The sequence below is a fragment of the Leptonychotes weddellii genome, chromosome 11 (genome assembly GCF_054177405.1).
Source record: "Leptonychotes weddellii isolate Sample4059 chromosome 11, ASM5417740v2, whole genome shotgun sequence".
Lineage (NCBI taxonomy): Eukaryota > Metazoa > Chordata > Mammalia > Carnivora > Phocidae > Leptonychotes > Leptonychotes weddellii.
The window spans coordinates 24836537-24849998 of NC_138379.1; the positions used below are offsets into that span (position 1 = coordinate 24836537).

At 37.4% G+C, this 13462-nt stretch overlaps 1 protein-coding gene across 6 annotated transcripts in view; it reads right to left on the bottom strand.

The window, feature by feature from the left end:
• DNAJC24 (DnaJ heat shock protein family (Hsp40) member C24) overlaps positions 1–13462 on the bottom strand; it is a 65513-nt gene that overhangs the window by 20297 nt on the left and 31754 nt on the right. For all 6 annotated transcript variants that reach the window (XM_081798425.1, XM_081798422.1, XM_081798421.1 and 3 more), the window contains one exon: positions 907–1045. In XM_081798425.1, coding sequence (XP_081654551.1) covers positions 907–1045 — 139 coding nt within the window. The remainder of the gene's footprint in view (positions 1–906; positions 1046–13462) is intronic.

Consider the following 13462-nt stretch of genomic DNA (forward strand, 5'->3'; position numbering starts at 1 on the left):
TGTTAGGTTTGACAATGTGCCAGTGTAGGGCATGGGAGGGGACTCAATCATCAGCTACAGAGACAGTGAGCTTTTATCAACACATTCGAGTCAATGCTGAGCCTGGTGCGCTACTGCAGAGCAATTGAGTGTTTTCCCCACAGGCTGTAACTGATTATTGACTCCCCTCCATTAGCATGCAGGGTGCATACTGAAGGTTCAGATAGAAGACTGAGGGACTCCTATCCCAAGGCCAGTGCTGAAAGACAGCCTATCACTTTGTGTAACTGCGGTCTATGTGTGACAAACCTGACCTACATTTTTCCCTTTCTTTCTCACAAGAGCTTGTCACTGTTTTAAGAAGCTATTTTCTAAAACACATAAAAGAAATGACTTTTAAAACTGCTTAGGAAAGGTGCATTCCTAAAATACCATTTATAGCAATCTTATAAAGAATAGTTTATTCAGGAGACAATCATGAAACCTAGCCTAAAACAAGCCTGAAAGACAGCAGAGTGCTTTATGATGTTATCCCCTATCATACCCTCCTTTTGATGGTCATTTATATAGAACTCATTGTTAAAAATGCTACAATTAAAATTTGAATCAGTACATAATTAAATTTAACAATAAGAAGTTATTAAACATATTAATTAGAAATGTGTAATTAAACATTTTTCATTAGTTAGAAAAAGTAGCTTTCATGGCTTCCTAAGAAGCCACATCCTAGTAGTTTTGTTAACTTCTCAATGGATACACAATAATCACTGCTAAGAGAAAGACCTAGTTAAAACAGTGATGGAGGGGGAGAGTAAAGAAGGCTATAACAACTTGGTACGAAGGCTGCAAAATGCTCCCCAGGAAAGGTTGCAGACTGTGCTTCAAAGAGTTGCCAGTGTACTGTGGCTCCTCACCCCAAGTACCCACCATGCCGCTGCAGGTCATACTCTTTTTTTGTCTCTTCATTCCCTAGAATTTTCCATGCCTGATCAATTTCGATGAACTTCTGTATACATTCCTCCACTGTTCCTGCTGGCACATCTGCACTTTGTTTATCTGGATGATACTGCCAATCAAAAATAAAGGGGGTGGTGAATAGAGGGGGTTGATGGGGTAGGTTAAAAACAAAAACAAAACAAAACAAAAAAACCCAAAACTTGTAAATCTAAGTTTTAGTTAAGAAAGAAGGTGATGAGAAGATGAAAGCTAAGATGCCAAGGCAATGAGGCAACTGTGTTGGGCACAGGAGACAAGTGCCAGGTTAATTAGACCACTGGAGTATCTATAAATCCACCAGTGACATGATCTGTCACAACATGCAAAGACAGCATTTTCTGGATAATTTGCTGATGGAATCACTGGTCTCATGGACAATTTACCTAGAGAGGATAACTAACACAAACAGAAATAGGTACGTGCAGACGAGCAGGACATGACAAAGAAAGGGCACAAACTATGCAGAGTATGAAGCTTTCCTTATATAAGGTGCTTAGCTGTAAAAACCATCACAAATGAACTATACTAGCTTTTTCTTATGAAAGCAGATTATACAATCATACTTGAAAATAAATACCTTTCATCTTCCAGCTCAGCCCTGAAGATTTTAAAGTTACAAATCCCCATACATAAATTTTTGTTGAAAAATAGTTATTCTAGGGCAGATTGGTAAGAAACACTGTTTTTGTTTTAAAGATTTATTTCAGAGAGAGAGAGCATGTGTGTGCATGCACACGCACACACATACACACACACACACTAGAAGGGGGAGAGCCAGAGGCAGAGGGAGAGGGAGAGAGAACCTCAAGCAGACTCCCGGCCCAGCACAGAACCCCACATGGGGCTCGATCTCAAGACCCTGAGATCATGACCTGAGCCAAAACCAAGAGTGAGACGCTCAACCAAATGAGCCACCCAGGCGCCCTGGTAAGCAACAACTTTAAAGAACTCAACAAAACATTTGGATATAAGTTAATTCATTAGTAAATCTTTCTCACTTGTGTTCTCCAAATCTAAGAAATTTTTAAAAATGTTTTCAATATGCAGTAGTTTGTTTAAAGTATTTGGTCAAGGGGCGCCTGGGTGGCTCAGTAGTTAAGCGTCTGCCTTTGGCTCAGGTCATGATCCCAGGGTTCTGGGATGGAGCCCCACATCAGGCTCCCTGCTCGGCAGGAGGCCTGCTTCTCCCTCTCCCACTCCCTCTGCTTGTGTTCCCTCTCTCGCTAGGTCTCTGTCAAATAAATAAATAAAATCTTTAAAAATAAATAAATAAAGTATTTGGTCAAAACGAGAACATTTTATACCAATTCGATTCTCAAATGCTAATGTAAATGTGGCTTACTAGATATCTCACTTATATTATCTCCTTTTCCCCCTATATTCTCCGTGGTTCTTCCTTCTCTTTTTATTTCTTGGTTCTGAAAGAATCAAAGTCATTTGCATTTCAGCAGTCTTTCAACAAATAAGCGAGAAAAGGTTATCTAAATGTAGAGACATTTCACTTAAATAATGTAGGGATCATAGTAGCAGATACTCAAATGTGTCATTTTTTCACTCTCAAGTAAACAAGGAACCACTTGATAGTATTCAACTAGAATTTGCCACCAGTAATTACTCTGAATGCTTTATCAAATGTTACAGAACATACCTAGTTTTAAAAGTTACCTTAGGAATTTCTTTTGAACTAGTAGACTAGTTTTCCTCCTTTAGTGCTTGTCCTTTTTCTTCAAAGTTTTTATAATAAAACAGGCAAAAAAAAAACCCCACCATTTTTACATTTCATGACATTAATATGGTTCGCTCACATACTCATCAATTAATAATGGCATAACCACTTAAATTCTTTCATTGACTATTTTACAGACATTAAAAGAACACAAAAAACTGAAAAGTGCAACGTCATGTATTATCCAAGTTGCTAAGGCCAAAGTCACTCAGTGAATTGTGGCAAGTAACACAAAGTAAAGTGACTTCAATCCTCAATCCAGAATTCAGAAAATATGTAAATTTTTTTTTTTTTAAAGATTTTATTTATTTATTTGACAGAGAGAGAAATAGCGAGACCAGGAACACAAGCAGGGGGAGTGGGAGAGGGAGAAGCAGGCTTCCCGCAGAGCAGGGAGCCCGATGTGGGACTCAATCCCAGGACCCTGGGATCATGACCTGAGCCGAAGGCAGACGCTTAACGACTGAGCCACCCAGGCGCCCAAATATGTAAATTTTTAATCATAATGTAGACTACTGGTTTTGACAGTGAATTTGTTTTCATGCTGAACTTCTTCACACTGCTGATGATTCTTGCTAGCAGAGCAAAAGCTATTGTGTTATCTGGTTGCACAGAAGAACATCATGCATGCTGAGAGAAAGATTATAGGGCAAACAAAGAGAATTAGGCTTCCATTTTCCCTCTAGCGAACTATTTCTCTTCCTATGCCAAATTTAACAGTTATCAACATTTAAATATTTAAGCTAATTAATATAATGACTGAAGAAAAGAAAGGGAAACTAAGGCTTTACTATTTCATCTTTTTATGGTCATGATTTATCAAATGATGCTCATAAAAGTCATTCCCATACCGAGGTCTAGGCAGTCCCTACATTTGGGTTAATATTTAAGTAACATCCCCACACCAAAAAAGAGTTTGCTACATTAAAGTTCTCTAGCTGACCTATTCTTCTAACACTATGTGAAGAAGATTTCTGTAATAAGCCTTGCCAAGAAAGCCCTACAAAATCAAGAATTAGTTTGTGGCCACCCAAAACTAAAAGCTATCACTAAATTTTACTGAGTCATAGATCAGTTCTACGACAGTCCAAGCATAATTCCATTTCTTACTAACTTGTTATTTTCCTGACTGCTATTTTAAATAAGCAACTCACTATCTGAGGCTTTTAGGTCTAATCTGTTGTGCTATTATTAGAATGCAATAAATTTTATTCTATGATACAGAGTCCAATTAAGAAATGGCAATTATTAGCAAGAAAATAAATATGTCATTTAGGGTGCTAAAAGCCTCAGTCCAATCTGTTTTCACAGCAAGTTCCAGAACAAAATGAAGGTCTAAAAGAGAATAACACATTCTGTGGTAGGCTGAAAATGGCACCTAAAGATATCAGGTCCTAATCTCTGGTACCTGTAAAATGTTACCTTATCAGGAAAAAGGATCTTGGAAGATAGAACTTGAAGATCTTTAAATGGAGAGTACTCTGAATTACCAAAGTGGGCCCTAAATTCAATCAAAGTATTCTTATAAGAAAGAGGCAGAGGGAGATTTGACACACAGAAGAGAAGACGGTATGAAGACCATACAGAGAGACAGAGAGGGATTTGAAATAATGGTATCAAAGATTGGGAGTGATGAGTCCATAAGCCAGGGAATGCTGGCAGCCACCAGCATCTAGAAGAGACAAGGAATGTACTCCTACCCCTAGAGCCTTGACTTTGGTTCAGTGACACTGATTTTGGATTTCTAGACTCCAGAATTGTGGAAGAATATAGTTCTGTTGTTTTAAGCCACCATGTTTGTAGTAATTTATTTTGGCAGCTACAAAAAATCATACACTGTGTAAATATATCTATGGTTTATATGGAAATACAAAGGATCTAGAACAGGCAAAAGAATCTTGAAACAGAACAAAGCTGAAGCTACGGTAATCAAGACTGTAGTACTATATCTAAATATATCAGTAGAACAGAATAAAGAGTCTAGAAGTAACAGACCATATATATATATAGATATATAGATACAGATATAGATATGTATAGTCAATTGATTTTCAGCAAAGGTGTCAATGGAATTCAATAAATTGAATTGAAACAACTAGATGCCATGTGGAAAAATTAACCTCAATCCCTATCTCATTTCATATACAAGAATTAACACAAGATGAATGAGTCATAGACATAAATGTAAAACACAGAACCATAAAGCTTCTAGAAGGAAATACGAGAGAATATCTTTGCCCCTTGGGGTAGGCAAAGACTGCTTTGACAGAAAACAAAAAGCACAAACAATAATGACACAAAATGGATAAACTGAACATCAAAGTTTTAAAACTTTCTGCTCAGCAAAGACACCATTAAGAAAATAGACAAGTGACAGACTGGTTAAAAACAAAACAAAACAAAACAAAACAAAAACTGACTAAATATATATCTAACAAAGCACTTGCATCTAGAATATACAACAATTGGGGAGCCCAGGTGGCTCAGTCAGTTAAGTGTCTGCCTTCACTCAGGTCATGATCCCAGGGTCCTGGGATGGAGCCCTTGAATCAGGATTCCTGCTTAGTGGGAAGCCTGCCTCTCCCTCTGCCCCTGCCCCTGCTCGTGCTTTCTCTCTCTCAAAATAAATAAAATCCTTAAAAAAGAAATAGAACATACAACAACAACAAAATCCTACAAATTGATGGGAAAAAGACATACTAATTAAAAATCAGGGGGAAAAACACTTTTCAAAGAAGATAGATGAACAGACTATGCGCACATGAACTTGCACTCAAACTTTTTCATTAGTTAACAGGAAAATGTAGATTAAAATTATGACATATCACTAAACACCTAATAGAATGGCTAAAATAAAAAAGACATAACACTAAATGTTGGTGAAGATATGGAATAACTGGAACTCAAATATGGTTCTGGGAGGAAACTATTTGACAATTACTTATAAAGATACACCTATAACCTATTCTGTGGTCAAATAATTTTGGATATTTACTTAAGAGAAATGAAATATAAACATATGCTCACTAAAAGATTTACAAAACAATGTACTCACAGCCTTATTTGCAATAGTCAAAAACTGGAACCATAAAGTCTATCAACAGGAGAATGGATAAACGGTAGTATGTCCATACATAAGGAATTCTATTCAACAATAAAAAAGAAAAATCTATGATATACTCAGTGACATACATGAATATCTAAAACGTTACACTGGACAAGAACAAAAGGGTACATACTATTTGATTGCACTGATATGAAATTTAAATTCAGGTAAATCTATAGTGATAGAAATTAAAAGTTGGTTTCCAGGTGAGAATAGGGGGTGGAAATTAACTGCAAAGGGGCACAGGAAATTTTCTGGAGGAACAGAAACATTCTACAGTTTGTTTGGGATGGTGGTTATATGGTATCAAATCTCACCAAACTGAACACTTAAGAGCTGTGCATTTTTCACTTATGTTGACTGCATCTCAATAGAAAAACCTCTTTAGACATGTCTAAAATTATTGAGATTTAGAAAATCTTTCCAAGCCATAAAGAAAATGAGAAATTTCTTCCAATATTAAGAGAAAAATACAATTAAAACACAGAAAATTAATGCAAAGACTAATACGAATTAGTGAAAGTTTAAATTACAGACATAAAAGTATAGTTTTATTACTTCCAAGTACATATGCCAACCTCCAAAAACTTTGAAACATTTTAAAAAGTTAAGTATTGCTGAGGACTACAGTACATTCAAAATTAAAATATCATAAATATGTCACAATACTAAAAATACTGAGAGTGAGTGTCTCTCTGTGATACTTTATTACAACAGTACAGAGGTGTCTGTCTACAAAGCTTTAGCAAACTGCTATTTTACTATTCTCAAATGATTTGATATTCACAACTTTATGATCTGTTTAACCTCCTCACTTTGGGGGAAAATTTATCAATTACACAGACCTATGTTCTTTAAGTCCCCGTGTCACTAATTGAAGATGAGAAAAATGAACACAAACAAAAGATTAGAAACTGTCTTGATCTGAAAATATAAGATCACTCATGCAACTACAAGATATACAGAATTTTCTGTATATCAGGATTAATATGTGTTATCTATATCCTGACTAATTATCTAATTAATAACTAATGCTTTCATTATGGACTCTTAATTCTGACTACCTGAGATTCTATGGCAAAGGGTTGTCCAATATGGAACATTTTTTGATTTTAGATTTTCTCCATATAATAATTCCAAGTGCTAGTTTCTAAATCACTAATTACAGAGTGACTATCACAATGTGTCAGCCCAGAGAAACTCAAATGTGGTCCTCAGATTTGCATCATCAGCATTATCTGAGAGCTCATTAGAAGATGGCCCCATCCCAAACCTGGGGCAGGGGTGGAGGGGAGCACGTGGGATCCAGAATCTGTGTTTCAACAAACTCTCCAGGCAATTATCATGCATGCTAAAGTATGAGAAGCACACTGTTAGCCTCTATTGCTTAAAACATAGAATTAGGTGCAAGTCAGAAAATTAGTGGTTTGTAAACATTTCTCCTTGACAGATGCATCCTTCCAAGTAGGTATCCACACACAAAAAAGAAAAAAAATGCTCAAAGAATGACACCCTCAATTGTTAACCTAGACCACTACAATGAAAATTACATAAAGTATTCTAAGTCATAAATTTTTTGATATTTGATACCTTTTGTTCACTAATCATAAATGCCAGCCCGTTTGTTTCATTGTTTGCACAAATGCCAACATCAATGATGAAGAAGCTAATGAAATCTGAACAATATGCCAGTGGTATTTTAACCTGTTGATTTATTTTTAGAGGAGCATACAATTTATACCAGGCTTCAGCTACTGAACACTGCAATAATGTCCACTGACAGGCTTAACACAGAGACAAGTGTTTTTCTACTAGAAAGGACAAAAGTTAAAGTATGTATAAGTTGTGAGAAGAGCATATTACAATACATTGTAAAAATTCTAGCAACTTCCAAAAGGTTTTAGTACAAATTCATATATTCATTAACTCCAAATGACCTTTTTTAATGGCTAAGCAACATGTAAAGTTGAAATGAAATGGTATTTCTTTAAAGAAAGTGCCTAAGACAGTTTTATGCTAAACTGACCACTATACAATAAGGTATTATTTCAGATCACCTAAGCAGAGGTCCACCAGTTTTAATACCTTTCTTTTCCCTTTTTTTAAAGATTTTATTTATTTGAGAGAGAGAGAGAGAGCACACACAAGCAGAGGAGAGGGGCCGAGGGAGAGGGAGAAGCAGACTCCCTGCTGAGCAGGGAGCCCGAGGCGGGGCTCAATCCCAGGACCCTGGGATCATGACCTGAACCAAAGGCAGCTGCCTAACCGACTAAGCCACCCAGACACCCCTTTAGTGCCTTTCTTACATTCCGTTTTAAAAGGACATACTGCGGGGCACCTGGGTGGCTCAGCTGTTAAATGTCTGCCTTTGGCTCAGGTCATGATCCCAGAATTCTGGGATCAAGCTCCGCATCGGGCTCTCTGCACAGCGGAGAGCCTACTTCTCCCTCTCCTTCTGCTGCTCCCCCTGCTTGTTCTCCCCACCTCCTCTCTCTCTCAAATAAATAAAATATTAAAAAAACACAAAAGGACATACTGCTTTATTTTACTAATAGCTTGCTACTTAAATCTAAAATTAAATAAAAAGTTAGGGAATCATACATTAACCCTTTACTACACGTGTGATGTGTGATTATGCTGTTTTGATTTATAAAATATTGATTGTAAACAGGAAGTAACAATCAACTATGAGAAGGACTCTGAGCAAATTTAATTAAACAAAAATTCCCAAATTGTTATACTGATATTATCTGATCTATCAGTGTGGACCCTGAGGACACAGCACTTTGGTTTTCGTCCGTGTAAAAGAGGAGTTTGATACCATTAATAGGATGCTAGCTCTCTATTTCTAGCTTCAAATTTTCTTGAATTCCAGAACCAAATTTTAAAACACCTTCTAAATGCTATCTTATCAGTACTACCGATTCAACATATCCAAAATCCAAATTATCATCCGGACTCTAAAATTAGTTTCACCTCCTGTTGAATTCCTCGTTCTGTTAAAATCACCACTATGCTCAATAAAAGCTGAATGAATGAATGAATAAGAGAATAATAAATATATTTCCTATTAATCTAGGCTACAATTATCAGGGTAAGCTTCCTTTCCCTCATCCTATGAATCACCAAATTCAGTAAATTCTCCCTATACAATGTCCTTTCCATTCCCAATGTCAAAGCTAGTTAAAATGAGAAGGAGCTTTTTCCTGTTCTCTAGCATTCACTTCTAATAGCTCTCCAATCCACGCTCCTGCTTCCAAGTTCATGTGCCTTGCCTTAAAACCCTGACCATGTCATTCCCCTGCTCAAAAATTTTAATAGGTAACCTACTGTACAGTGAATTACAGTCATAGTCCTTACTCTTATAGGTAAAGTCCTCCAACAAAAGAACCCCAACCTACCATTCCAGCTCTATTACAAATATTACAGATACAGCATTATGTCTAGTCATTCTACACTAGTCCTTCAGATATCATCCCTTAAACATGCATAACTTTGTCTTATTTATGCTGTTGTCTCCACTGAAACATCCCCCACCAGTTAAAATGCATCTCTTCCATGAAGCCTACATGTGTATCTGTGTGTGTGTGTGTGTCCTTTAGAACTCCTTCAGTAATCCTAATTTTAAAGGAATTGATAGTTACTTGTGGACTCAACCCTCCCTTAAAACACTTAATACTACTGTATCTTAACTTTATCTGTATCTCTGCAGAGATTAGCACAATGCCCCTTTGCACAAATATCCTCCATAAATATTTGTTTATTTAAGTTGTACATGTAACTTTCCCCAGAAGTACAAAGTCTGAAAATTCCTGATTTTAGTCAGCACTGGATGGAAGGAGGAGCAAATTTTAGGTTTAATCACTTTTGTATCTTTGCTCTCACACTCTTTCCTAGTAAACAAGTATTAACTATATGTCATTCTATTCAGCTGACACATGGACAGATATGATTCGGGGATATGCTTCAGCCCAATGGTCTTCTTCAAATATTCTCCAAACTGAAGAATGAGATACAGACTACACAGATACTTACTAAGAGGAATGAATTCAAGAGTATACTTGAAAAAAGGAATGGATGTGTAACTGTGGGATGTGTGAATATGGAAAAGTTTGAATCTTTAAAAAAAAAAAAAAAAAAAGGTCCTTAATGTCCTTTTCTCTATCCCCCACCAGTTTTCCCAAAAGGAAAGTGTTCGTGTTTCCTATACGAATTCTGTACTACCAAAAAGAGAGTATCGTTAACACCAGGAGACCTTATCAGTATCTCTGCAAAAAGAGAGCTGGATGGCATTGCATTTTTTTGCATTTTTTGCCAATGATTCTGTGGACAGAATCCCATTCAAGTAACGTCTTGCCAAGCCCCAATAGGCCCAATGTCGTATTTCCATGACATCACAGTGGATACACATTCCAAACAGACTATAATGCAGAATACTACTGAGGAACTTCAAACCATGGCACACATATAAACATTGAATAAAAGCTTATTGTGGGTCATTTTGATTTGAAGTCTTCTTGCTTTCATGAGTCCAGTCCTCACTACATTTTGAGGTACTCATCACCTCTAAAGAGAGTAAAAACTCACTTCTTTAGACACTGGCTGTGAAAGAAAATTGAAAAGGTCAAGTTAAGGGAATTTTTGTAAGAGGACATTTGTACATCTGACCACAATAATATCTGACAGCAAGAATAAAACTGTCCAAGGTTTTTACTGGTGAAGAACTTCTTCTGATTTACCAAAGTATTAAATATAGGCTCTATTAAAATAGTTCATGAAAACTAGCAGTTTCTTAATCTTTGATAATTTTATGAAAACCAAGGATGCTCTCCCCGAAAGTGTTTATCACATCCCTAATCTTCCCTCCTTCCAAAACAAGACAAAGAAAAAGACAGTTCAGTCACTAAAAGTTAATTCTAAATAACTGCACGTCTTTGCTCTTATTCTCTGAACACTATGATAGTCACAGGAGACCCTCCCCAACACTTCCTAAACCTCTCCCAACCACTGCCTTTTCTCTCCTTTTTTTTAAACTTTGATTTCTTAAGTAATCTCTATCCCCAACGTGGGGCTCACGACCCCAAGATCGAGAGTCACACACTCTACCAACTGAGCCAGTGAGACGCCCCCATCTGATTCTCTCACAAAACAGCTTCTCAAGCTCTTCTCTCCTCCAATCTCCCCACAAAACTCCTCTAATGTATGTCAACTCTCCCCGGCTGAAATGCACTGGGGGAGTCCTGATGAGCTGCCGCAGAGGCCAGGGCCATTTCTGAGAACCCCCCTCTCCTTCCGCATCGGAGAGAGAGACAGGAGCCTGCCAGCTCCACTCTGCTGTGGTGGCAGTATCGCCACCACCCGCCAGAAGACAAGAATCAAGCGTGGAAGGAGCGAGGCCAGAGGCCAGGGCACTCCCTACCACTGGGCCCCTGAGGTTTATAGAAGGAAAGGATGCAGGCAACGAGGTCTCTCAACCAACTTGTAACAAACCAGGGCTGAGGGAGAGCAGGTTCCCTCCACCATTTTACAACACAACAAACTTCCACAATAGCCCTCCACACAAGGATTTATCTGGGAAGGAAAGGGATGGAGAAGAAAGGAAAGGGTATAGAATCGCCTTGTCTGATATTCTTCAGGTGCAGTAAAGTCTTCCTACCATACTTCTCCTTGATCCTGCTTGCTACAATTGGCAATGGGTACTATCCTTCCAAATATACAATGGGGGAGGGGAGAATGTCCTTGGATCATCAATCAGAAGAGATGGCACAATTATTCATATCAAAACCTAATCTTTCACTACCTTGGAAAGCCAGAAATTCCTAAGTTGATATATTTTTTTAAAAGGACAAGGAAGGGCAGCCCCTTTTCCTAAATAGATCTTCCCCAGTTCATTGCTATCTCTACCTCCCCAAAAGTACGTCCTTCTACAGCTGTTTTCTTTTTTAAAGTTTATTCATCTTTTTAGTAATCTCTACACCCCACGTGGGGCTTAACTCAACCCTGAGATCAAGAGTCGCATGCGCTTCCAACTGAGCCAGCCAGGTGCCCCTCTACACCTATTTTTTAAACACTGAATTACCAATGTTTGTTGACAGCTTGTAATTAGCAGAACTCAAAAATAAAACTCTGTTTTATATTTGAAGAAACTGAAAGACAAAATATCAAGTAATGTTATTTGAGTGAATAGTAAGTTAAAGCAGTGTTTCTAGGGTTAGATAACAAGAATTTGTGTGACTAGAATCACAACTGATCCTACAGAGTAGGGCCCATATTATTATAGTCTTATTTTTAAGTGAAATTATTAAGACAGAGAGTTAATACTGCCATTCTTCTTTTCAAAAATTGTTAGTTTTTCTGATATAAAATTGTACTTTTTATTTTCTCCAAGTTCATCAAACCTTACAGGTCTGACGCTGACCTTTATTTAACAAGTAACAGCTTTACTGAAATACATTCACATACCATAGGATTCACCTTTTTAAAGTATGCAATTCAGTGGTTTTGAATATTCACAGAGTTGTACAACCATCACCACTATCTAATTTCAGAACATTTTCATCACTCTACAAAGAAACCCTGCATCCGTTCAGAGTCCTTCTCTACTCCCCTTTCCCTCCAAGTCTCTGGCAACTACTAATCTACTTTCGATTTCTGTGCATCTGCCCATTTTGGACAAGAATGATATATATGTACACATATGCACACACACACATATACACATACAGTAATTAATTAAAAAGCACACTTGTTGGGTTTTTTTTTTTTTTTTTTTAGATAGGAGGAGGGGCAGAGGAAAGGGAGAGAATCTTAAACAGGTTCCACACCTAGCATGGAGCCCGAAACAGGGCTGGATCTCATGACCCTGAGATCATGACCTGAGCTGAAACCAAGAGTGGGACACTTAACTGAGCCACCTAGGTGCTCCACACTTGTGGTTTTAAGTATCTATAAAAATTACCTTCCTTAGTTCCTCTGTGAATGTTGGTGAATAACTAATATACGGACAAAAACAGTATGCTCTCCTAGATCTCTAAATTTGGCTCCATAACATAAAAACTGATCTTAATAAGGAATTCTTGTGAATAGTCCTATGAATTTACTTATAATAGAATCCTATTGTAACACAGTCCATGGTCCCCAGAGAGAGCCTGAGAGTAAGGCTTCAGTGTGACTACCTGGCAGTCACGCTGACAGAACAGTATAAAGAAGTAGAATCTCTTTGGTCTACCAGAATTGCTAATGATTGCTTCTATTCTCTGAAAGAGTCATTTCAACCACCATATTTTTAAAGAGACCTTTTAGTCTTCTGAACATAGTTATCTTTAACACTTCTTTGACATGTCACTATAATATTCTAAATGTCAATACAATATAATCACTGGCAGCTCTAAGAAGAGCTAAAAGAGATGAAAAGGAAAAAGGAGGAGGAGATGAGTAGGAAGATAGGAGAAGGCAGAGGAAGGGGAGACTGTAGAAGAAGGGGAAGGAAAACAGAAGAGGAGCAAGAAGAAGAAGAAGAAATGGAAGGCTAAGGAAAAAGCGAGGCAAGAGACTGAAAAACACTGAAGGAAAACAAAGCCATGCAATACTTACAGTAGGTGTTGACGTTTTCAAATAAAGAATTAAGAGGTAGATTGTAGGAACGGGATTCACAG